This window comes from Dama dama, chromosome 20, assembly GCF_033118175.1.
Source record: "Dama dama isolate Ldn47 chromosome 20, ASM3311817v1, whole genome shotgun sequence".
In the NCBI taxonomy this organism is placed as follows: domain Eukaryota; kingdom Metazoa; phylum Chordata; class Mammalia; order Artiodactyla; family Cervidae; genus Dama; species Dama dama.
The window spans coordinates 35,162,019-35,188,502 of NC_083700.1; the positions used below are offsets into that span (position 1 = coordinate 35,162,019).

General features: G+C 36.9%; 1 protein-coding gene and 1 pseudogene across 1 annotated transcript in view; both read right to left on the reverse strand.

The window, feature by feature from the left end:
• Positions 1-26,030, reverse strand: part of GPSM2 (G protein signaling modulator 2) — a 51,709-nt gene extending 25,679 nt beyond the window's left edge. The window contains exons 1-4 of the mRNA XM_061121250.1: positions 25,835-26,030; positions 9,855-10,157; positions 637-858; positions 127-262 (exon numbers count right to left, since the gene is read on the reverse strand). Of these exons, the coding sequence (XP_060977233.1) occupies positions 127-262; positions 637-858; positions 9,855-9,910 (414 nt within the window). The 5' untranslated portion in view covers positions 9,911-10,157; positions 25,835-26,030. The remainder of the gene's footprint in view (positions 1-126; positions 263-636; positions 859-9,854; positions 10,158-25,834) is intronic.
• LOC133041830 (small nucleolar RNA SNORA70) lies at positions 1,483-1,608 on the reverse strand (annotated as a pseudogene).
• Positions 26,031-26,484: the final 454 nt, after the last annotated feature.

Below are 26,484 nucleotides of genomic sequence, written 5' to 3' on the forward strand. Positions count from 1 at the left end.
TCATTTTTCTGTACTTTCTTTTTGGTATTAACTTTTAGATAAACTATAGAATAATTAAATAGGATTAAAACACAAAGCAATTTCAAATGAAAACATTTGGTCTACCATCTAATGTTTCCTCATTACCTTGTCATTAAGCTCTCTGGAAATATCCAGGTGTCGCTGACAACAAACTATAGCTTCATCAAAATTCCCAAGAACTTTCAAAGTATTTCCCAGATTACCACTAGCTTTAGCTTCCCCCAACTGGTCTCCAATAGTCCTAGGGTTTAAAAAAAGGAAAAAGAAAACAGTGTGTTAAAATATAAAGCAGCCAGAATACAGTTTTCCCTAGAGAACAGTTGACATGCTTAAGGTAAAAAAGACTCATTATTCTTGAAACCTACTTTAAATAAAAATTTTAAACTTACATTTCTGTATTTAAATGTAATTTTCATCCACTTAATTAAACTCTAACATCATTTCACCACTATTCATTTACTTAATTAAACTGTGTTCAGCCTAAAGATTAGTTTTACAATGCAATGCTAATGAATTAAAACTCATTAAATGTACTATTAATTTTTTTAATTGAATGAAAATGCTTTTTAAAGTGACAATTTAGGGAGAAACTATGAAAAAGCTTAAATTAATTACCTTGCAAGAGTTAAATCATGATGATGGTATTCTAGTGCTTTGGCATAATCATGCAAATAGAAATAAGCATTGCCCAGCTGGCTGTAAATAGCGCTAAGAGTTTTTAGGTCTTCAGTTCCAACTTGAACTGCAGCTTCAAAGAATGACACACCAGCACGGCAGTCTCCAGATTTACACAGACGCTCCCCTTCCAAGGCCAGTTCAAGGCAAGAGGCTTCCATTCTATAAAATTATATAGGACAGACATTTACAACATTACATTACAACTGTATCAGTGTCTTTAACTTCCAGCAATATAATTTCAAGGTGGACTGTGGCAATTCTTGGTTACAACAGCTGCCTCTACAACTGAAGTATATACACACTATTGATAACACAGTAAACTTTGCCTATTCAAATGTCTCTCAGCCACAAAGGTCTTTTTCTTTTTGACAGGAAGTAGGATTTACTGGTGGGCGTGAGTGAGGAGGGGGCAGCACCAGGGCTCTCATGAGTGCTGGGCCTGCCATTTGGTCAGAGAGCGACGTCAGGGATGCACTTGACCTCACAGCCATCTGCGATAAGCCACTCTCCTGCCACCATGTTTTCAAATTCATCTACATTAAACTTAGTAAGTCCCTACTTCTCGGAGATACGGATCTTCTGGTGGCCAGAGAACTTGAATTTAGCCCTGCAGAGAGCCTCAATCACATGTTCCTTGTTCTGTAGCTTGGTGCAGATGGACATTATGACTTGGCCAACATGGACCGTAGCCCCTGTGCCCTGGGGCTTTCCAAAGGCACCACACATCCTTGTCTGGAGCCAAGACTGGGGACAGCGTGCCAGTCATGAGTGTCCACTGGAAAGGGGTGTCTGCAAGGTCCCTTAGGACAACCTGGAGAGCAACAGGCTGCATATACTACTGAGGAGGGTGCTGTGGCAGCCACCGCACACTGGGCCCCATGGGTAAAAGAACACAGGTCTTTTTTACAGGATAGCCAAACATCTCTATATGGAGCTGATGAAATACAATTCACATTTTATGGCAAGAGGAGGAAGAGTGAAAAAAGTTTTTCTTCTGCTCAATTGGCTTCCTTCCTCCCTTTTTGTATGTGTTGCACATCTGCATTAACCAGACCTCCTTAGGAGATAACATTCCTTCTCAATCTCATCAGATGTCACAATGACCCCTTAGGAGGTCTTGTAATGGGCCATGGTGATCCATGACTCATATCTTGCTTTGCACAGGTAGATGTGGATTGTGAAAATGTCAGTAATATGTCATCTAATGTACAGAGCTTGAACCTCAAAGGGGCAGAACAATTCTCTGAGCTTTCTGAGAGGTGTTCCCAGGTTATAATCCTCAATTTGGCTTGAATAAAATATTTCATTTCTTTCTTAGATCCATTACTTTTTTTTTTTTTTTTGTCAACAGAGCTCATTCTAATTGGCTCACCCAGAGCAATCTGTTTTACCAATGAGAGAATCTAAAATAGTGTTTCCTAAACTGTTCTGAGTTATGGCAGACTATCGGACTTTCTGGGAGTTTGGGGAGAAAAGGAATGCCTGTGGGAGGAGAAATCCTTTAAGTAATACTCTTCTCTATCCAGGTATGCAGGTGATCTACTCAGCCCCTCCAACCACACATCTCTACATCATACTCAGGTGAACTCTCATATGTATGCAGGCACACGTGCGCATGCAAGTGAGATTGCACGTGCGCGCACACACACACACATACACACACACTCCCCTTCCTCGTCTTACCACCACAAGATCACCTATACTGTAGAAAAATAGAAGAGCAAAATATCTTCAGGTACGAGGTACATTTCCATGAAAGAAGTGTTAAGAAACCTTATGTTAGAAAGCAATGATTTAAAGATTTGCAGAAATTCTAATTCTCAAAGTCTGTCACTAAATTTTAAAAGCCAGAAGAATTAAGTCACTATAAATATATCTAAGAGAAAAAACTCCAATACTTCCAATTCTAATCCTACACTTTAGTAGGTGCTCTTCATCAAAATTGCCATGGTGGTTCTTCAACATTTTCATGATTTCTGCCACGTCTATGTACTACATAATCATTCATTTAAATATATTTCTGTATTTGGCAAATTCCTTTCAACTGGCATGTGCCATTAACTGGCTTCCTTGGTGGCTCAGATGGTAAAGAATCCACCTGCAATGTGGGAGACCTGGGTTCAGTCCCTGGGTTGGGAAGATCCCCTGGAGGAGGGCATGGCAACCCACTCCAGTGTTCTTGCCTGGAGAATCCCCATGGACAGAGGGGCCTGGTGGGTTGCAGTCCATGGGGTTGCAAAGAGTCAGACTTGACTCAGTGACTAAGCACAGCACATTAAAAAAAAAAAAAATCTAGCTTCATCCAAAGCAGTATCCATGAAATTGAGTTTGATGTGATACTCACTCTTCTAATGCACATCAAAACAAATATGTAACTATTAAGACAGGGTGCTCAGGGCTGGTGCACTGGGATGACCCTGAGGGATGGGATGGGGAGGGAGGCGGGAGGGAGGTTCAGGATGGGGAACACATGTACACCATGGCTGATTCATGTCACTGTATGGCAAAAACCACCACAATACTGTAAAGTAATTAGCCTCCAATTAAAAAAAAAAAGTTAGTAAAATAAACTTAGATACTACCAGTGGTATAACACCACCCGTTGGAAGACTCTGATTTAGCTCATCAAGCATTTTAATCTTTAGAGGAGCACTAAATTACTTCTTACTAGAATTGTCTTTGAGCAACTCTACATGAGTGGTGGTTCCTGATCCCGGCTGCACAATAGTAGAGCTCACATGGAGCACTTTTTAAAAAAACTTTGGGTCCCACACTCCCCTGGGCATGAGGCATGCCCTCAGAATTGTTTAATAGCTCCCAGGTAATTCCAAGGTACAAGCCAGGGTTGAGAATCACTCCTTTAACAGGAAATGTGAATTAAACCACCACTCACCCTAAACTCATTGAAATATGATTACACTGTGTATTTTTTGTAGTAGGTCAATTAATACATTTCTTCAGGTGCTGTCTTTTAGCCTATAAAACTTCAAGGATCCTCAGAGTCATAAATTAAAATGGGGTTGTAAAAGTGGAAAATAAATCAGATGAAGCTAGATGAAAAATCCAGATTAACAGAGCCAATTACAAAGATTCAAATCAGAATTCTCGCTCAGAAGTAGTCATCTCTGAGTGGTAATTTTGAAGTTTTATATCCAGGTGTCTTTTTTTAAATAATTTAGCCAAAGGCTAAACTGCTTGTTTATGGTTAGACTAATGACTTCACCTTCACTTTATAAAACAAGGTAAAATAATGCAAGTTAACCTCTTTTTAACATTTTGCTTTAACATTAGACTAGGGATGGGTGGGAAAAGCTAAAGCACATAGAAAAATAAATTAGTTTACTGGAAATCTTAAATTGCTGTTTTATATTTCTTTATAGGTCACTTCAAATTAATAAAACCTATTTTTGTCTTCCACAAATGAAAACTTCCCTTTATTTTTGAATATGAAAGAGTTCATAAAAGAAAAAAGATTACTTTTGTTTAAAAACCTCTTATGAGGTTACTGGTATATCGAATGTGTGAAGAGAAGAGTCAGCAAAAGATTAATATATAAAAACGTGGTTTTATCAAAGGGTTCTTTTGCCAGATGAGGTACTTGAGCTAGTTATTTTTATTTGTCTAAATACTGAAACCACTGAACTTCTAAGAATTATCATGGGGGAAAAATTGGAAAAGACATTTTTACACATAAAATACATTACTGTTTCTATTAACAAATTTTAAGCATAATACTAATTATGAAAAAAATTATATGTTGAGCAATTTCACCACTAGGAGTTTATCTTAAAGCTACATCAACACAAATTTAAAAGGATGGTCACAGAAGTGAAAAACCACTAACAGTTTAAACGCCCATCAACAGAGTATTGGTTTAAAAAATTACATGCCACCATAGGATAGAATACTAGTGATGGCACATGGCTTCACTAAGAGAGAGATAGAGAAACTGTCATCACCTGCGGAACCATCAATCCAGGATGATTAGGTTGCTGGCCAGGAAATTAATAAAAGACAAGGCTATTGAGACAAATTTATTTTTAAAGCAGGACAAAAAAAATTAACATAAAAATTTCTCTGCCATTTGAGCCACTACCTTCTGCATAAGACATTAACTGGATCCCCTCAGAAGACACAGGAATGCCTACTTGCCCCCCAACCCCCCGAAAAGGCAATTACTCCTGGAGCTAGCACGTAACTCCTTAAGAGGAAACACTTTTCTCCATCCTGTAAGGGGTCACTCTCACCTTGCTGGATGATGTGAGCTGTCAACATGCTGCTTTGACGTAAAACTCTCCTTGTCTCAAAAACTTGTATTACTGTGCCTTGACTTCTCAGGAAAGCTTTCTGAAAGACTGTCTCCAGGGTTATAATCCTCCAGTTGGCACAATAATTTCCCTTTCCTTCTAAGATTGACTAATGATTAACTTTTTTGTCAGAACTATTCATATATAGGATGTGTAAAAACTGGAAGTTAATAATAACAGTATGTCCATATAAAACAGAGAAGCATCTTCTTCAAATAAATATCTTCACCACAAATATTTGATGTTCTGAACTTAAATTTACACATTATAACGGAACCATCAATCCAAATGCTGTTGCATCTCACAGAACTTAACTATAAGGCTGAATGGTATCCTAAGAATTACAAATCTTTTAAAAGGTATTTTACATAATTCTCATTGGAAACAGTGATAGCTACCCGGAACCCTGCTGGCTACACTGTCCTTAAAGGTAAGACTGCCCTACAGGACAATCTACCTTAGAAAATCATTTCAGTAACAAATGCTCAAAATAAAGCTCACACTCTCTAGCTTATGAGTTTATTTTGACATATAGTATAGTTCTGATATATTTTATTGGAAAAAAAGTCAAAGTTCTGGCAAAATCTCCAACACCTCAAATATAGCTAATTGCAAAATAGCGAAGGAAGGCTGGTTTATAAATTTTTTAGAAGATCATTAAATAGTAACAGAGAAAGTAATTTCATATCCTCTCTGTCTCTATGAGAGAATAGAATTACTTCATCTGTTTACCAGTTGGGTTGAAAACAAAGAACATACGATGATTAGAAGACAAGCCAGGAAAATATCTGTCCATTAAAATATATCTCACATATAAAGTTTTCTTTTCATTCTTCCTAATGGTCCACTGAATTATATAATAAAAAAAAGTATATTTCCAGTAAGTATAAAGACAGCACTACTATCTTTGACTGAAATGTTTACATTTTTGTCAACAGATTGAACATTACAGCTTTAAATCTTCATCTTCTGCACAATCTCACATCATTTCAATTTATTTTAACTTTTATATTTTATTATTTTTTACTCTTCTCCTACAACTTGATTTTTTTCTTCACTTCCTTCTTTTTGGTTTCTTGTGTTTACAGTATATCAACAAAAGCCAAAAGAGGATTAAAATCTTGATGCTATATTAAAAAAAAATTAATAACCAGTTCTGTCCAAATCTGACTTCCCTTCAAAGGCTTATATACTAATTAAGAATAAATGATGCGATTCAGGACTTAAGATCAAAGCAAGAGTGCCCTGAACCTTCTCCACTGTGCTGTCTCCTGTGGTTGTCCACTGCTCGCTGTAACCCCTAGAGTTCCACCTTCTCTGTGTTTTAATTGGGCATAGATCCTTTTATTACCAATCCTAGCCGCCATAAACAATTTTCATCTATCCAGTCTACCACATATGTCTAGTTATTCTAGTTTACTTTGTCAAAGGGAAAGTGCAAAACTATCTTGCATTAAATTTAAATTCTGATTGGTAACTTGGTTTTAAAAGTGATTATTCTAAAATATAATAAATTTCATCCTCAAAATGATGCTGTGAGATGGGTATTATTATAGAAGGGGAAAATGAGGCTCAGTGACCTGCTTAAGATAATACAATGGCAAAGCTGAGACGTGAAATCCTGTCTTTGTCTCCAAATCCAGTGTTCTTTCCACCACTCCACATTACCTCAAACTATTCAGAAAGAATATTATTAATAATTATATTTATCTAGCAAAATTGAAAAATTCAATACTAAAATTACATTCCTTCACAACTTATGTGCAATAGCCTAATCTTTATATAAAAGTATTGAAATGTTTTTCTTTATAGTAACAAGTATAAACAAGGAAATTTCTTTGTTTACTTATATATTTTTTTACTTATATAATTTACCTATAAATTATATAAGCAAAGTATAATTATATAAGTAAATAGAAATATTTAATTATATTTCTTTGTTATACTTAAACAAGTATATATAACAAGCTAAACAAAGAAATACAAAACGAGAGAAATTAATATAATGAACCTGATATATCTACCTTTCTACATCAACAATTACCAATATATGATACATTATCAATATATATTTCATCTTTACTTCCACCCTCACTCTACAACTTTTGAAGTAGATTGTAGAAAACACAGAATTTCATTTGTAAGTATTTCGGTATGTAACTCTGAAAGATACGGAGTCATTTTCAAAAAATACAATCACAGTACTATTACCAATCCTAAAAGCTTTAATGACAGTTATTTAAAATCAGTTGCACACTTTTTAAAAGTTTAGAAACAAATCCCATTTTACTGTCAGTCTCCATTTCTCTCTACCTTCATAAATAAGTTGCAAAATATTTCATAAAGCATTCTGATATCTCCTAGGAGGTTTCTTAGTATCTGAAGAATTATTCCATGTCAAAATTTACAAACACATTGTGCCACAGAAACTCCTCCAGGGATAGACGAGGACCTCGATGAAAGAACCAGATGGATAAAACATTACATGCTAAGTGTTTACCAGAATAGAAAAATAACCTATACAAGGACATGACGCCTAAAAAAAGGGATCCAAACTATTACCTGCAATTACATACTAAACCAGTCAGTATACAGAATGCTAATTGTACAGGACTGACAAAACCAGAGATTTGTTTGCTGTAGTCTTACTAAAAATAGTTAAGTTTTACATTTCTTTTATAGGTGAAGTCCTATATCAATATATAACCATGTTTGACCTATGCTATATCATGAAAAATGATAAATCTAAGATCTTCCTATAGGCACAGGTATAATCCACTCCTCATCAATTGTTGTTACAATATTAAACACATGGAAATATATACACTACCATATGTAAAACAGATAGCCAATGGGAATTTGCTGAATGACTTAGGGAACTCAAACCAGGCCTCTGTAACAACCTAGAAGGGTGGGATGTGGTAGGAGGTGGGAGGGAAGTTCAAGAGGAAGGGGACATAGGTACATCTATGGTTGACTCATGTTGATGTATGGCAGAAACCACCACAATACTGTAAAGCAATTATCCTTCAATTAAAAATAACTTTTTTAAAAAAAGAAGTAAGCCATTCTTGAAAATATTTAGCAAAATATTTAGCAAAAATATTTACCTGTCTTATTAAATATTTTCAAGAATGAACCATCAAGTTCATTTGATGGTTATATCCAATGAAATTCAAAGGACGTTCCATCAAATGTGGAGCCAGACAACAAGCTAGGCATCATGGGTGCCCAAAGGGAGCCAATAGTCAAAGGAGGAAGTGGCAGAGGAGGAGACAAACACATATAAAACAGGTACACTGAATTTTAATGTAGTGAGTGCTGAGAGAGATGCCCAGGATATGTGAGCACAGAGAGGGCACTTAAAATATGCAGTTCAGAAACAGTTTCCAGGAGAATATTTCTGAGCTGAATTCCTAGATATTGAGCAGAATGAGCTAAACCAAGACAGGAGGAAGGGCATTCAAGCCATAGGGTGTAGCACCAGCAAGGGCACTGAGTCATGTGCAGGGAACCGGAGCTCAAAGTGCAAGGTGAGGAATGGCAGGAAGTAAGGATGAAGGCACACGTGGAGGCCAGGCAATGCAAGCTCCTGTGTACTGTATTAAGCATGGCTCTACCCTGCAGGTGACTAGAAGCCACCAAAGAGATCATGCACAGGTTGCATGATTAACTCTGTATCTTCATACTAAGCCCTCTAGAGGCAAATTTAAAAGAGATTCCAAGAGGATAGAATGGAGAATGGAGGGAGTCTGGAAGGAAGATGATGGGGACCTGAACTTTCGCAGTGGTGGAGAGAATCCAGATGGATAGATGAATCTGAGCAGCAATTCGGAAGTAAAACTGGCAAGACTTCACACTAGACACAGAGGTTTCTGGAACTATGTCCCAGAGGGTAGAGTGAGAGCATTTCTATTCAAAATTCATTTAAATTATATTGAATGTCTTCCATTTTCTTTCATTTGAAACTTTTAAATTTGCAATAGAAATGCCCTCAGCTTACCTATATAAACTTTCTTGGCACCGTGCCCAAACATGAACCATCTGCTCCAAAGCAAATGACAGTAAGTCTCACTATTTCCTATGCAAGTGCTAAGATACCTAAGGTTTGGTATCAAACATCTTCACTCATTAGGGATAAGAACATAAAGCTAGAAGTTCTGATGTTTATTTAATATTAACTCATAACAGTTTTGATAAGGAATCTAGTAATATCTAATCACCTGATAATTAAATCTTCCATTCTAAATTCTGTGTTTATTTTACAGTTAAGAACAATGAGCATAACTTCCAAAATAAATGTTAAATAATGATGATGTACATATTTCTTGGTTTGTTCCTAAATATCTCAGAAATGTCATTAATATTTTACCACTAAATATTAAACTGATCATTCATTTATCATGTTTAGAAAGTACCCACCCACTCCAACATTAACACCCCTTTTCTTAAAAGCTCATTTATAAAAGATCACTATTTAAAAATTGTAACACAAAAATTAGGTCGTTCAGCCAACCACACTACAAAATCTATCTTCTACCCTCGAAGATTTAGAAATATATTTCACTTTTAAATTTGCATTATAAAAATAGAAACAGAGTTTAAAATAACTAATCATAAACTCTTCCACAGAACATTAATAAACAAACTATAGAATATAATTGTTCTCTACTACCATTTTCCTATAGAAAGGATATAAAAACTTACTACAACCACAACAAAGAGAAAACACCGTTTAAAGGAGATACTATGGCTAGTATATTTTTATATTTAAATTTCAAATGATCAGAGTTAAACACATGTTTAAATAAGTATTAAAATTACCCACTAAGAAAGCAGCAGTCTTACCTGTAACGAACATGAAAAGAATGGTCTTCTCTCATGCTTATCAAATTTTCCTCCATCGAGTCATATTATAAGCTGGGTATACTAAGAAATTATTTTATTTTGTGCCAATCCAGCTCTACAATGTAGAATTGTTGCAGAACATTGTCCGGTTAGTATATTAATGAGTTGGTGTTAATACATCCTAAGCTCCTGCTTCTTCTTTATTAATAATGAAAGGAGGTCAATGTCAGACAGCTTAAAGGTTCAAAATGTGTCCCAAATCCTTGCATCTCTGGCCCTTTCAGCGGCACTTCAGCAACATTTCTGCAAAAGGAATACAAGATGTTTTGCTTGAAGTCCTGTTTTCAAAGAATAACCTAAAGTAATTCCAGGCTGTACCGTAATCACACAGCTAACTTCACAGACTGCTGTCAGGTCAACTATGGTAGAAAAACAGCAAAGGGCTTAATCATCAGAGGGCTTCTACAGAAGGATGTGAACATATGATATTTACTTGAGACATGTACTTTTTAATTTTTTAAATTGGTTTAAAATACAATAATTAATGTTACATTTTCCATTACAAATATAGAAGAATAGATATAATACTAGTATCTTAAAATTGTGACACTTTAAGATTTAAAAAACTACCATTAACAAGTAAAATGAAAATTCAACAACTCATTTGAACAAGTCAGTCCTAAACTCTATAAATTTATTTCTTCAAAGAAGATATTTATGCTGATTTTAAAATTTTCTCTGAAAGTGATTATACCCACAATGAACAGCAAAAGGATGAATAAGAAGATGTAAAAGAGGACATCAAAATCATAAAATGTGGGGGAAGAGAGTAAGAAAACATGCACCTTTTCCTCCCTGGAATGTATCTGAGCCTACATGACTACCAGTCTAAGGCAAGTAGATGTACGAAAGGGTTAACATACTTGAAAAACAGGGTAACAACAAATCAAAAACATACAACAGATTCACAGAAACCAAAAGAAAGAGAACATAAGTATAATACAAGAAAAAAATCATCAAACCACAAAATGAAAAGCAAAAAGAAAAAGGGACAAAGAAGAAATATAAAATCAACAGGAAAGCAATGTTTAAAATGGCATAAATACACATCTATCAATAACTACATTAAATGTCAATGAACTAAATGCTCCAATCAAAAGATGGAATGGCAGTCTGGATTAAAACAACAGACTACAATATGCTGCCTACAAGAGACCCACTTTAAGGCAGAGTAGACATATAGATTGAAAGTAAAGGGATGGAAAAGGATATCTCATGGAAACAAAAACGACAAGAAAGCAAGAGTTGCTGTACTTAGACAAAATAGACTTTAAACCAAAAGCCATAAAGATAAAGAAGGATGCTATATGGTGATAAAAGGATCAATACAAGAAGAGGATTTTACACTAGTCAACATATATACATCCAGCAAAAGCAGTTATAAGAGGGAAGTTTATAATAATACAATCTTACCTCAAGAAACAAGAAAAACATCAAATCAACAAGCTAAACTTGCATCTAAAACAACTAGAGAAAGAACAAACAAAACCTCAAGTTAGTAGAAGGAAGGAAATCATAAAGATTAGAGCTGAAATAAATGAAATAGAGACAAAGAAAACAATCACAAAGATCAATGAAACTAAAAGCTGGTTCTTTGAAAAGATAAAATTGATAACCTTTAGCTAGACTTATCAAGGAAAAAAGGGAGAAGACTCAAATCAGTAGAATTAGAAATGAAAAAGGAGAAGTTACAACTCATCCCATAGAAATTCCAAGGGTCATAAGAGACTACTATGAACAATTGTATGCCAATAAAACGGACAGCCTGGAAGAAATGGACAAATTCTTATAAAGGTACAGTCTCCGTAGACTGTGAACCAGGAAAAAATAGAAAATATGAACAGACCAATCACAAGCACTAAAACTGAAACTATTATTAAAAACCTCCCAACAAACATAAAAGTCCAGGACCTGATGGCTTCCCAGGCCAATTTTATCAAACATTTGATTCTTTGCGACCCCATGGAATTCTCCAGGCCAGAATACCAGAGTGGGTTGCCATGCCCTCCTCCAGGGGATCTTCCCAACTCAGGGATCAAACCCAGGTCTCCCACATTGCAGGTGGATTCATTACCAGCTGAACAGTTAACAACTATCCTTCTGAAACTTTTCCAAAAAATCACAGAGGAAAGAAAACGTCCCAACTCATTTTATGAGGCCACCATCACCCTGATACCAAAACCAGATAAAGATACCACAAAAAAAGAAAATTACCTTTTATGATTAAAAAAAAAAAAAAAAAAGCTCTCCAGAAAGTGGGCATAGAGGGTACATAACTCAACATAATAAAGGCCATATATGATAAACCTGTATCCACTGTTTTCCCATCTAATTGCCATGAAGTGATGGGACTGGACACTGGAAAACAGTGACAGACTTTATTTTCTTGGGCTCCAAAATCACTGCAGAATGTAATTGCAGCCATTAAATAAAAAGATGCTTGCTCCTTGGAAGAAAAGTTATGACCAACCTAGACAGCATATTAAAAAGAGAGATGTTACTTTGCCAGCAAAGGTCTGTCTAGTCAAAGCTATGGTTTTTCCAGTAGTCATGTATGGATGTGAGAGTTTTCCATAAAAAAAGCGCCAAGGAATTGATGCTTTTGAACTGTGGTGTTGGAGAAGACTCTTGAGAGTCCCTTGGATGGCAAGGAGATCCAACCAGTCAATCATAAAGATCAGTCCTGAATATTCATTGGAAGGACTGATGCTGAAGCTGAAGCTCCCAAACTTTGGCTACCTGATGCGAAGAACTGACTCACTGGAAAAGACCCTGATGCTGGGAAAGACTGAAGACAGGAGGAGAAAGGGATGACAGAGGATGAGATGATCGGATGGCATCACTGACTTGATGGACATGTGAGTTTGAGCAAGTGCTGGGAGTTGGTGATAGACACGGAAGCCTGGCGTGCTGCAGTCCATGGGGTCGCACACAACTGAGTGACTGAACTGAACTGAAGGAGACAAAAGACCCGTACACTGAAAACTGTAAGATGCTGATGAAAGAAACTGAAGACGACATAAATAGATGGAAAGATATACCATGTTTGTGGATTGGAAGAATCAATGTTGTAAAAAATGATTATATTACCCAAGGCAATCTACGGACTCAATGTAATCCCTATCAAATTACCAATGGCATTTTTTCACAACACACACAAAAATCTCAAAATTTGTACGGAGACACAGAAGACCCCGAATAGCCAAAGCAATCTTTAAAAGAAAAACAGAGCTGGAAGAATCAGGCTCCATGACTTCTGACTACACTACAAAGCTACAGTCATCAAAAGAGTAAGTTACTGGTACAAAAATAGAAATATAGACAACAGAACAGGAGAGAAAACCCAGAAATAAGCCCATGCACCTATTGTCAATTAATCTATGACAAAGGAGACAAGACTACACAATGTTGGAAAGAGTCTCCTCAACAAATGGTGCTGGGAAAACTGGACAGCCACATGTAAAAAAAAAATGAAATTAGATCATTCCTTAAGTCCAAACACACAAAAAAGCTCAAAATGGATTAAAGACCTAAATGTTGAGACTGGACACTATAAAACTCCTGGGGGAAAACATAGGCAGAACACTCTGACATAAATCACAGCAACATCTTTTTAATCCATGTCCCAGAATAATGGAAATAAATGCAAAAATAAACAAATGGGACCTACTTAAACTCAAAAGCTTTTGCACAATAAAGGAAATGATAGACAAAATGAAAAGAGAGCCCACAGATTGGGAGAAAACATTTGCAATAAGAAATTAGTCTCCAAAATTTACAAACAGCTTATTAGGCTTACTAGCATCAATACAAACAACCCACTCAAAAAATGGGCAGACCTGAATAGACATTTCTGCAAAGAGGACATACAGATAGCCAAGAGGCATATGAAAAGATGTTCAACATCACTAGTTATTAAAGAAATGCAAATTAAAACTACCATGAGTTATCACCTCACACCAGTCAGAATGGCTATCATCAAAAAATCCACAAACAAATCTAAAACAAATGCTGGAGAGGGTGTGGAGAGAAAGAAACACTCCTGCACTGTTGGCAGGAATGTAAATTGGTACAGCCACTATGGAGAACAGTATGGATTTTCCTTAAAAAACTAAAAAATAGAGCTACCATATGACTCTGCAATCCCACTCCTGGGCATATATCCAGAGAAAAACATGGCCCAGAAAGATACATGCACCCCAATGTTCATTGCAGCTCTGTTTACAATATCCAAGACATGGAAGCAACCTAAATGTCTGTTGACACAAGAATGGATAAAGAAGATGTGGTATACATATACAATAGACTATTACTCAGCCATTAAAAAGAATGAAATAAGGTCATCTGAAGCAACATGGATGGACCTAGAGAATGCCATACTGAATGAAGTAAGTCAGAGAAGGAGAGATATCATAGGACATCCCTTATGTAAGGAATCTAAAAGAAATCATGCAAATGAACTTATTTACAAAACAGAAAGAGACTCATAGACTTAGAAAATGAACTTATGGTTGCCAGGGGGAAGGAACAGTTAGGGACTTTGGGAAAGTCACGTACACACTGCTGTGTTTAAAATGGATAACCAACAAAGACCTATTGTATAGCACATGGAACTCTGCTCAATGTTATGTGCCAGCCTGGATGAGTTTTGGGGGTTTGAGGGGGAATAGACACATGTATATGTATGACTGAGTCTCTCTGCTGTTCACCTGAAACTACCACAACATTGGTAATCAGCTCTACCCCAATACAAAATGTTTTTGGTGTTAAAAAAAATTAAACATATATGCATCTAATAAGGAAGCACCCGATACGTAAAACAAATACTAATAGATATAAAGGGAAAAATAGTGCTCGCTTTGGCAGCACATATACTAAGATATAAAGGGAAAAATGGAATACAGTAATAGTAGGAGATTTTTCAACACTCTACTTACTTCAGTGGACAGATCTTTCATTCAGAGAATCAATATGGCAACTGCTACTGCTAAGTCACTTCAGTCGTGCCTGACTCTGTGCGACCCCACAGACGGCAGCCCACCAGGCTCCACCGTCCCTGGGATTCTGCAGGTAAGAACACTGGAGTGGGTTGCCATTTCCTTCTCCAATGCATGAAAGTGAAAAGTGAAAGTGAAGTCGCTCAGTCTTGTCCAACTCTTAGCGACTCCATGGACTGCAGCCTACCAGGCTCCTCCGTCCATGGGATTTTCCAGGCAAGAGTACTGGAGTGGGGTGCCATTGCCTTCTCCCAATATGGCAACAGAGATATTCAATAATATAACAGAACAGTTAGACTTAATTGATATTTTCAGGACAGTACATCCAAAAAACCAGAATATAGATTCTTTTTAAGTGCATATGGAACATTTTCCAGGACTGACCACATACCAGGGCATAAAAGAAGCCTCAATAAATTTAAGAGTATAGGAATTAACTCAAGCATCCTTTCTGACCATAACAGAATGAAATCAGAAATTTCACAGAAGAAATGAGGAAAAAAGTAATTACATGGAGATTAAACAACATGCTGCTAAAAAAACCCCAATGGATCAACAATGGAATCAAAGAGGAAATTAAACTACAACCTTTAAGGTAATAGTTAAGAGAAACAAGGTGAACATAAGATATATGTGCTTACAGAAATAAAATTATACATATGTGTGTCTGTGTGAGTGTGTATGTATTCTTGGAATCCAGTGTTATAAACAACCCCATAGGTCAGTTAGCCCAACATATTACTACAACATTCCCAGAAAGGTTACAAGGCAGCTAATCCTAATTTTGAATAGTCCTTTCAGCAATCTATTCCATATTTTGAGCAATCTTTCCATTTCTACCCATTTCTCCCTTCTACTGCCATCCAGTAAAGCCTAACTTCTTTTCCACATAACATCCCTTTAAGTATTTCAGCTATAACATAAACTAGACTCTAAATAATACACAGTCACTGCTTTGTTAATTAACTATAGTTAGGATAGTAGGGAACAGAGTAGGAGGAGAAAAGTAGAAAGGATTAGTCTAGAGGGATTTCCTAGAGCAAATGCAGTTTTCATATTAATAACCAATGCGGCATATAAGAAACACAAAATATTATCCCTCTTATCCTCTCTCTTGGCCAACAAATGAAGCAGTATCTTAAGAAAGGAGGAAAAGATGGGTAACGGTTATTAAACCAACAAATCTCTTTTTCCTTTTGTTTAGAATTCCATTGTACTTTTTTTCTTTAATAAAAAACATTGAGGGAACTGGGCTTCCCAGGTGGTGCTTGTGGTATAGAACCCACCTGCCACTGCAGGAGACATAAGAAATGCAGGTTCAATCCCTGGGTCAGGAAGATTCCCCAGAGGAGGGTATGGCAACCCACTCCAGTATTCTTGCCTGGAGAATCCCATGGACAGAAGAGCCTGGCAGGCTATGGTCCACAGGGTTGCAAAGAGTCAGACATGACTGAAGCGACTTGGCACGCAGGCACATTAAGGGAATTAGTATAGATAATCAGAGCAACAGCTCCAAAGTGCATTTAAATTACACAACAGCTAAACTGTCAATTAAACTGTTTTCCACTACCACTTTGAGGTTTAGGTTATTTATAGTATGGGGCAGAAGGTGAGGTATTAGAATTAAGTTAAATTACAATTTAATTGAAATATTTTTCCAGCCGTGATATCATAATGAAATCCCCAAGCTCACCAAGTATTAAAAAAAAAGTTAACTTCATACTTATTAAAATATAAATATTTAATTAAATTAACAAATGTATATAAATGGAGCTGCAAAATACCTTACTTGGTTAGGACTGCATACAGAACTGTAAAAGAATGTAACTCACCATTTTACCAAGATAATTTATAATCTATTTTCAATGGGAGAGTATCCCCCAAAAGTTACTCTTAAATTCAATCTCTAAAACAATTAAGTAATATTTATCTTACATTTAGTCACTGAACAAACAAGTAATTCTTTTTTTTTGCCACTTTATTTTTTTAATTGAAGGATATTTGCTTTACAGAATTTTGTGGTTTTCTGTCACACGTCAACCAGGATCAGCCACAGGCACACCTCCCTCCTGAATCTCCCTTCTAATCCCACCCTAGACTGTCAGAGAGCCCCTGCTTCAGTTCCCTGAGCTGTACAGCTAATTCCCGTCAGCTGTCTATTTCACTTACGGTATTGTAAGTTTCCATGTTACTCTCTCCATACATCTCACCCTCTCCCTTCTCCCCCACCCCCCGCCCCATGTCCTTAGGTCTGTTTTCTATGTCTGTTTCTCCACTGTGGCCCTGAAAATAAATTCAACTGTACCATCTTTCTAGATTCCATATATATGTGTCAGTATACGATATTTATACTTCTCGAGTTCACTCTGTGTAACAGGCTCTAGGTTCGTCCACCTCATTAGAAATGATTCAAATGTGTTCCTTTTATGGCTGAGTAGTACTCCACTGTATATATGTACCACAGCTTCTTTATCCATTCACCTGTCACTGGACGTCTAGGATGCTTCCATGTCCTAGCTGTTGTAGACAGTGCTGCAGTGAACACTGGGGCACATGTGTCCTTCTCAGTTTGGGTTTCCTCAAGGCATATACCTAGGAGTGGGATTGCTGGGTCGTATGGTGGTTTTATTCCTAGTTTTTTAAGGACTCTCATACTGCCTTCCATAGTGGCTGCATCAATTTATATTCCTACCAGCAGTGCAAGGGGGTTCCCTTTTCTCCACACTCTCTCCAGCATTTATTGTTTGCAGACTTTTTGATGATGGCTATTCTAACTGGTGTGAGGTGGTATCTCATTGTAGTTTTGATTTGCATTTCTCTAATAATGAGCCATGTTGAGCATCTTTTCATTTGTTTGTTAGACATCTGTATGTCTTCTTTGGAGAAACGTCTGTTTAGGTCTTTTTCCCACTTTTTGATTGGGTTGTTTTTCTGATATTGAATTGTATGAGCTGTTTGTGTATTTTGGAAATTAATTCTTTGTCAGTTGTTTCCTTTGCTATTATTTTCTCCCATTCTGAGGGCTGTTTTCTCACCATGTTTATAGTTTACTTTGCTGTGCAAATGCGTTTTTAAGTTTAATCAGGTACCACTTGTTTACTTTTGTTTTTATTTCCATTACTTTAGGAGGTGGGTCATAGAAGGGCTTGCTTTGATTTACATCATCAAATGTTCTGCTTATGTTTTCCTCTAAGAGTTTTATGGTTTCTGGTCTTACATTTAGGTCTTTAATCCATTTTGACTTTATCTTTGTGTATGGTGTTAGGAAGTGTTCTAATTTCATTCTTTTACATGTAGCTGTCCAGTTTTCCGTGCACTACTTATTGAAGAGGCTATCTTTGCCCCACAGTACATTCTTGAACAAACAAGTAATTCTTTATTCAATGATTCATGTTGCAAAAATCTCTAACCAATTTATTAACAATATGTTCATTCATGCTCCACATGGAGTTAACAAACTCACTGCATATTTTTATATATTACAAGTACAACACTAATAAAATTTACAATAATATTAAATTATAAATTGTTCATTAAGATAAGAAAATTTAATGACAGGACCAGAAAATAGAATGGAAATTATAGGTTTGAAAGAATATTAAGAAGTCATCAAGTTTAATTTCCAACCTCCATTAAGACTTACAACTTACAACTAATAATTTACAAAGAACACATGCCCTTAAAAGCACCTCCCAGGTTTAACAAGCAATGCTCCAAAAACCACACTGCTAACAAAATTGTTAACTTACAGCAGTTTTTTGGTCTGACTATAGATAAAGAGAAAGCATAAGTATTTTCCATATCCTAGAAACTGACAGAAGCATGTAGATTGTCTCATGTCTAATTACCTGATTAGGAAGTCAAAACAGGCAGACTCCCCAATTACATACCCAGTCAGACTTCTAGACACTGTCCAAGGTATGCAATCAGAGTAAACAATAAATCCCAGACTTGCTATACTCCACTGGCAACAAAGAATCATCAAACTAGGTGACTAGGAAAAACGGGGGATAGACAGTTACAATTACAGCTGATCTTTGAATGGGTCTGAACTCCACAGGTCCATTTGTAGGAGGACTTTTTTCAATAAATAGATGCTATAGTACTACACAATCCACACTGTTGGAGAAGGGATAAGATACCCACTCCAGTATTTTTGGGCTTCCCTTGTGGCTCAGCTGGTAAAGAATCTGCCTGCAATGCGGGAGACCTGGGTTCGATCCCTGACTTGGGAAAATCCCCTGGAGAAGGGAAAGGCTACCCACTCCAGTATTCTGGCCTGGAGAATTCCATGGATTGTATAGTCCATGGGGTTGCAAAGAATCTGAAACGACTGAGCAACGTTCACTTCACTTCACTTCACTTCACAGATATAGAACCATGGATACAGAGGGACCAAATGTAAAATTATTAGTGGATTTTCCACTGCACAAGGGGTCAGCACCCTACACCGCCACAGTTTTCAAGAGTTAACTGTGTATTTTTTGTCCTTATTTCAATTTACTGGAGAAGGCAATGGCAACCCACTCCAGTATTCTTACCTGGAGAATCCCATGGCCAGAAGAGACTGGTGGGCTATAGTCCATGGGGTTGCAAAGAGTCAGACATGACTGAGCGACTAACATATACACATTATCTAAACTATCTACTCCTGACTGTAACCTAAGTGCCAATAACTTTTGGTCTGATTCTTTCATTCATGTATCTCTACATACTAGTAAAACCCATTTGATAATAAATATAACTTACTTGTCTTGCCTCCAGGTTTGATAATTTAAATTCTTTAAATTTCTCTTATCTTAATAATTCCCTCTAAAGTACAATACTCAAATTCCCCAAATCCCTTTCAGTTGTAATGTTTCAAATCAGATATAGTAGCTGTTTATAAATTGGTACTGGAATAAACATTGAGGAAGAATGAAGGACATATTTAAATAAACTTCTTCCACTTTAGAATTCAGGGTCAGGTTGGAGCAAGAACACACATCACAGTGCTAATGGGGTAGCAAAGCAGAATGCCGAAACATCCACTTACAAAAAAACTCAAGTAACCACCGTAGGTAAACTATTTTCTGTCAAATTAGGTATCTGTAAGTATACCCTAATTTATTTGTAGATGGTCTAAATATGGCTTGTCATCTGATCCAACCATCTATTTCTAGTTACATTTTATCTGAACGATATAGAGGCAACAGGATGGCAAGTATAAGGAACAATGCATGTAAAATTCAGAGTAGGAAGGGAAAAGCAGGAAGTTTACTTAGAGTATGCAGAGTGTAAGAACAAGCAAAAGCTACAGTAAGCAAAGTCCAGAAAGAGTTCAGAGCTTGCTTTCATGTGGCAGGTGCTGAGGAGCCAAGCAAAGAAAAATTATTCTGCCATCAGAACGTAAGACTGATGTGGGAAATTAGTGCCTGAAGTAAATGAAGTCAGGATCAAGAACGTCTAGGTACTTGATTAAGTAACCTAGCTAAGAGTACCTACAGAAAAATGAAAATAATGCCCCATGGCTTGAAGAGGGGCAAAGGTCAAACAGTGACAGATGCTTACAAGACTTCCAGTTATGAGGATAGGTGGAACAGTAGCAATATGCAGAGTAACTGATGAACTGGACTGTAAGAGTCATACTTCCGAGTTGAAATACATGGAATAGTTATATTAAACTTGTGCTTGGTAAGTGCTATGTTCACAAGAAACAAAAAGGTATCAAACTTAATAATCTGAAATCAGATAAAACTTGATAAATGGGGAAGGATGGGGGTGGGGGGAAGTAGAATGAGAGATTAATATTTCTTAAATTAAAAGTTGTAAAGTACCAATGAGATTCAAATGTTAAAAACTGATGATTCAGTGGCAAAATTAAGGAGAAATTGCTAAGGGATAAATAAATAAGGCAATGCAAAAAAGGTCTGATTCTTTATTCAATGTATTTTCTACCAATAATATAATAAAACTTGCATAATACTGTGAATTAAACATAATTTCAGATTATATGCATCTGTGTATCTATATCTATCTATACTGTTACATATAGTGTTACCTGATAACTGTCATTATAGCAAATGTAAATTACAAAATTCCAAATTAATAAAAAAATAGTGCATAGTAAAGCAGATCATTTCTTTATCATTCTGGAGAAAGGAGAATTTGCCACAGAGTATGCTATAAAAACTGTATCAATAAAGTTTTCTTATAGCAAATATATAATCCTAAAGTATGTACATCAACTAAGGTTACATCTTAACTTATTGCTAACCTTTAAATTTGCAGCAATCAATGTAAGTCTATAAGATGTTAGGCCAAGTTAGGTTAAAAAACAATAACTAACAGTGTAACTGCTTACTAAATATATATTTTATTATAAAGACTTTCTAATAAGTTGCTTGTGACCACTGATCAGCAAAATAAAAAGAATAAATTCAAAGAACAGATTAGAATAATAGTTCTAGATTCCAAGTAAATCTATATCTTAAAGGCACACCACCAGTCAGAAGAGTTCTCATTTATTTTGAAATTAATCCTCATGGATCATTTTGAAAAACAGCAAATACATGCAAAGTCAAAGCACTATTGATTTTAAACTCTCATTTATTCTTGGCAGATCAGAACAACAGAAATTTATGTTCAGAGCTGTGGACATTAAAAGGCCAAACAATGAATGCAACTATTTCAAAGTGGTATAATCCAAAAACAATTTTAGTAATATAAGAATTCCCTATTGTGTTTTCAAAGGTTTACACCTAAAAGTTCACCATTCTAAACAACTAAACTATACATAACCTTCCATTTTGATGAAGAATATTTATATTTCTATCCATCACATAAAGCTAAAAAGACTTCAAAGAATATGCACCCTGGATAATCAAAATACTAAAAAAAAGTCATACATGAAATTTCAAATTAGATACCTACTAAAACAAAATGGAATCTAGAAGAAAGATTTGACTAGTTCAAGCCTTCCTCTCAGCACTGCTGTTAAACAGTGAGAAAGGACCAAGTGTATGAGTCTACTCACAAGAGACAGGCTGAATGTCTGTAACAGCAGTGTTCAACAGTCTCTACATGAAGCACTGCAGACAGAATCACTACTGCACAGGCAGCCTCTTAAGTGTCTTAGGGTTTGGCATCCCATGATAAAGCAGAAAGAAGTTGAATATTGAATATTTTCCTGAGAAAAAGGTGATAGACTAAAAAGGGGCTCTATTTTTAGATTCTATATGGAGCCAATATGAATTATGCCAGTGATTACGCTAATCATTGAAACTGCTCAATGGGATATGATGAGGTAGTTGCCTAAAAATTTCAAGAACCAAAGGAAGTTTCTTTTATGCAACAGTTCTAACCTTGGTTACCTTTTTCCCCTGCAGAGCAGTTAATCAAAAATCCTATTTCAACAAGACTACTTATTTATATTTAAAAATATAAATATGTCCAACTAAAGGAGAAAAGTCTCATCTGTTTTCATTAGAATAAAATTAGCAGTTTTCTCCCTATTACTTGGTCTTATTTCTCCTCAAAGTGAAGTCCAGAGTTTACAAATAATGTTAATTTTCCCTCCTATAAAAAATTTTGAATATACTGTACTTTTAATCATTAGTAAAATCAATAACCTTTTGGAGGAGTTTCAATTAAACATATAAGTGACTTTTAGTTAATTACTGTAAACGTAAAATTGGATACAAAGCAATATTTTAATATCAAGGTTATAGAAGACACAATGATAATTTTTTTTTAAATTTTAAATTCAATCAACCCCAATTATATTTTCAGTACATTACAAATGACTACTCAGGTTATAAGGCCAGGTAATCACAAGAAAAATGTCTGCAATCCAAAAACCCTATGACTCACACTAAGCCCGATTTCCTTAAAAAAAAAAAAAAACCCTAAATATATACATTAATCCTTGCCCTTTCCAATCTGTACCTTTTGTCAATAAATAAGTTATTGGATAAACTTAATGCAATTAATAGGAGCTCAAAGAATACAAAATAAACATCATCTTATGAACACATTACTAAGACAGAAAAAAAAAGAAATACTTATTTGTAAACAATGGGGAGAATATAACTTGGAGAAAAACTGGTCACCAAATAAATCACCAGAAAATATGACTCACAACCCTTTACTACTACCAATGTTGGTCAGCCATCAGCTTAAACCAATTAATATATGTATGAAGAACTAAACAGTGAAAGAGAAAAGAAGTGGCTCCTTCTACTGAGCCTTGTTCTTGAGTTAGTAAATGACAATGAATCAGTTCTCTTAACAGAAAAACTCTGAAATGACAAAACTGGTTTCAAATACATTTTTAAGGAGAAAATAAACCCCAAATGCAAAATGATTATATATGCCTTAAAAGAATCCCTAGAGAGTTTGAATTCAGAATTCTTCACAGGAAAATATAACTGCTTTCTCCTTCCAAAAGTTATCACCATCCTGTGTGAAAATGTTTCTATTCAATTCAGTAATGTTTTGAGATGATATTGGAAGAATAATTCTAAGTAAAAAGAACTAAGAAAAGTTTTTTTGAAGCAAGGAAATCTGTTCTGCCACTTGAAGGATGGGTAAACCTTACTACTAGGCAAATTGAGAAAAGGCATTTCAGTCACAGGGAAATGCTCACACAAAAGCAGAGGGGGTGGGAGTGTAGAGAAAGCGTGCCACTTTCTGGGGTTAGGAGTCAGCAAAGAGAATTCTAAGAAGGTACTAAATTGTGAGGGACTCTGAATATACATGTGGCTGAAGGAGTATTTGGCCTTGTATTTGTACGATGAGAAATCTTGTGATTTTTTTCAACAAAGGAATTGAAAAGTTGGATCTGTGTTAGGAAGATAAACTGGCAGACAGAAGAAAGTTACTTCACAAACTCCAGAAACCATTATTGAAAATAAAGCCTTCTCTCCTCATCTCACAACACCAAGCAAATTGCTTTGCACAGAATTGACGTCCAGCAAACTTTTTTCATTTCTTGCCTAAAGAAGGTAAGAACTGTTAAGAGGCAAAGAAACCTATGGTAGTGAGAAAACTAGACTTGAGTACATTTCTGCTCCACAGTAAAAAGGATATTTATATTTATGTAAATAACTCAGGAAGAACCTCTTAAATTTTTACTGTTTTCATAAGGACAATTAGAAGGATATTGAAAGTGTTATGTGATTTATAAAGTATTGAAAGGAGAATAGCTGTCCAAAAAGAAGGGCTGAAATATTTCTGCATAGTTCACAGCAAAACACAGCACATACAGGCATCTTAAAAGTGGGATTATGTCTCTACGAATGTAATCTAGAGACCCAGAGATTTAAAGAAACACAGAGAAGCAACTGGGACTTGGTCATAGTTTGAATCTCTGCACAGTGACTAGTTACTACTTAAATGATCTAGTTAAACTCTCAGGGTTGGTTTGGCATAATGAAACTTATCCAACATGTGTCTTTGTGATTAGAGATATGATTTACAAAAAGCACCTCAATGCCTGGCTCTGGTACTTAACAGAAGTACTCAATATAGTAGTAATAATCATAATTGCCATTGTTGTTTAAAAAATTACACGTCTATTAGATTTAGAATGCTAGTCTAAATCTATGTCACATTTTCAATTTTAAAATTCAAGAGATCTAATTAAAAAGTTTTTATCTTTTAGGTAAATTAGAAACATTTTATGCTTAAGAACAAGGCCATTTTAAAAACTACTATATCCTATCTTTGTTTTAATTAGCCTAGTACCAAGTCTGAGATTTATATTAAAACACTGTAACACTGCATGTCTGATTTAATAACAGAAGTTAATACAACTAAACAGTTTATCCAGCCAAAGAGGATTTGGAGGGAAAGCTTTCTAAAACAGTAACACATAACTTTTTACTCTGTATCAGCTTCAAGGTAAGCTGTCCCTCCTCCCCTGAGCCTCCACACTACACACACACTCACACTCACACGTCAACCAAAAGCGATCTGCCCCCTTTAAACGATGATTACTGACTTCTAAACGGTTAACCAAAGCTGCCTCTTGAATAATGACAAGCCAAGCAAAAGTGGCATTTATCAGGTAATCGCACAGGTGATTATAAAGCCGGAAATCTTCCGTGCACCCTTCTAAAGTGGCAGCTTCAAAATTCAGCTTCCCACACAGGCCACCAGACTCCAATACAAGCCGACTGAAAGGAAAGCCAAGAATCTACTTCGTTTAATTCCACGGGAGGGTTATATTATACATTAAAGCAAATAAATTTTCCACCCTTAGTCGTTTTCTTTAAGAGTTCAAATGATAACAGTTTAAAAATGAGCTAACTGGTTACCATTAAACAAGGAAACTATAGGTTTTTTATTATTCGAAGATACTCTATAGATTTTCAGGAAAGGGCTTTCTTGACATTCAATGCTTACTAAAACTTTTTGCAGCAACTATCAATTTCTATGGTAAAGCGACAGGTTGATTTCCCGAGTCCACTAACTTCAATATGGTAAACGCAGGTGTCTGACAAAGGCTGCCTGCTCTAGACAGCAAACTCAACACTACAAGAAACGCGATCCTTCTCGGATTTAATTCCACGGGGTTTCGCGTTTTTGTTTGTTACTCACACTCAGAATACGTAAGTTGTTCTTGTATCCTGCTGTACTTTTTATTAAACGAACAAATTAGGGAAGAAAGCCCTTAGGATGTACTCTAATTTTTAAATGTCCAACTTGAAAGAAACTGAGGGCTCGACCTGGAGCGGGCTACTCCTCACCCCGAATTTCTGATTTCTCGACTTGCGTCCCCGCGACCACTCTGGCCCCCTCCTGACGCGAACAAAGGAGCTCGCCCCCAGACCTTGGACACAGAGCCCGCCCCCCACTCACTCACACGCCCCACTCACTCACACGCCCCCCTCCCTGTCACCTCCCTCCGTCCGGCGTCCACAAACGCCCCTCCGAACTCACCTCCCGGGGGCCGCGAGTGTAGGGAGCGCGGCGGAGACGGCGAAGCTGCAGCAGCAGCGGCCACCTGCGCAACAGGCGGGTGGCAGCGGCCGCTCCCGCGGCAGGTCCCCAAGCAGAGGCACCGCGGGAGGCCGGCGCGCGCCCCCCGCCCCCAGGTCACGTGGGCCAGAAGTCCCGCTCCCTCCTCACCGCCCCCAGCGTCGGCCGCCACGCAAGGGTCCCGCAGCACCGCCCGCCAGCTACCGCACCCCCCGTCTGCGCCTGCGCCCAGCTCCGGGCGCTCCCATTCAAACAGACAACGCCCCGCGTCTTTCGGACCCGCCAATGGCCGGCGGGAGGCGGGGCGATCGGCGCGCTGCCCCGCCCCCCGGGCTGGGCTGGGACTGCGTGTCCGATTGAGGGAGGGCCTGTGGGCGCTTAGTCTCTCCGTGGCTCAAGGGTCTCTCCTCAACCGCCAAACCGAAGTTATTAATACTTTCCTGCCCTCGCGTTTCTTCTTCAGGCAGTGGCGAGTGGGCGAAAAATATCGTCCACAAAGCGTCCTTCAGATGGGTCTGGCCGAGACCAGAAAGACCTCTGAAAGACGGGAATCCCAAACAAGTGCCTCCTGCCCTGAAGGCTTGGTGCCGGCCCAGAGACTGAGACTCCCA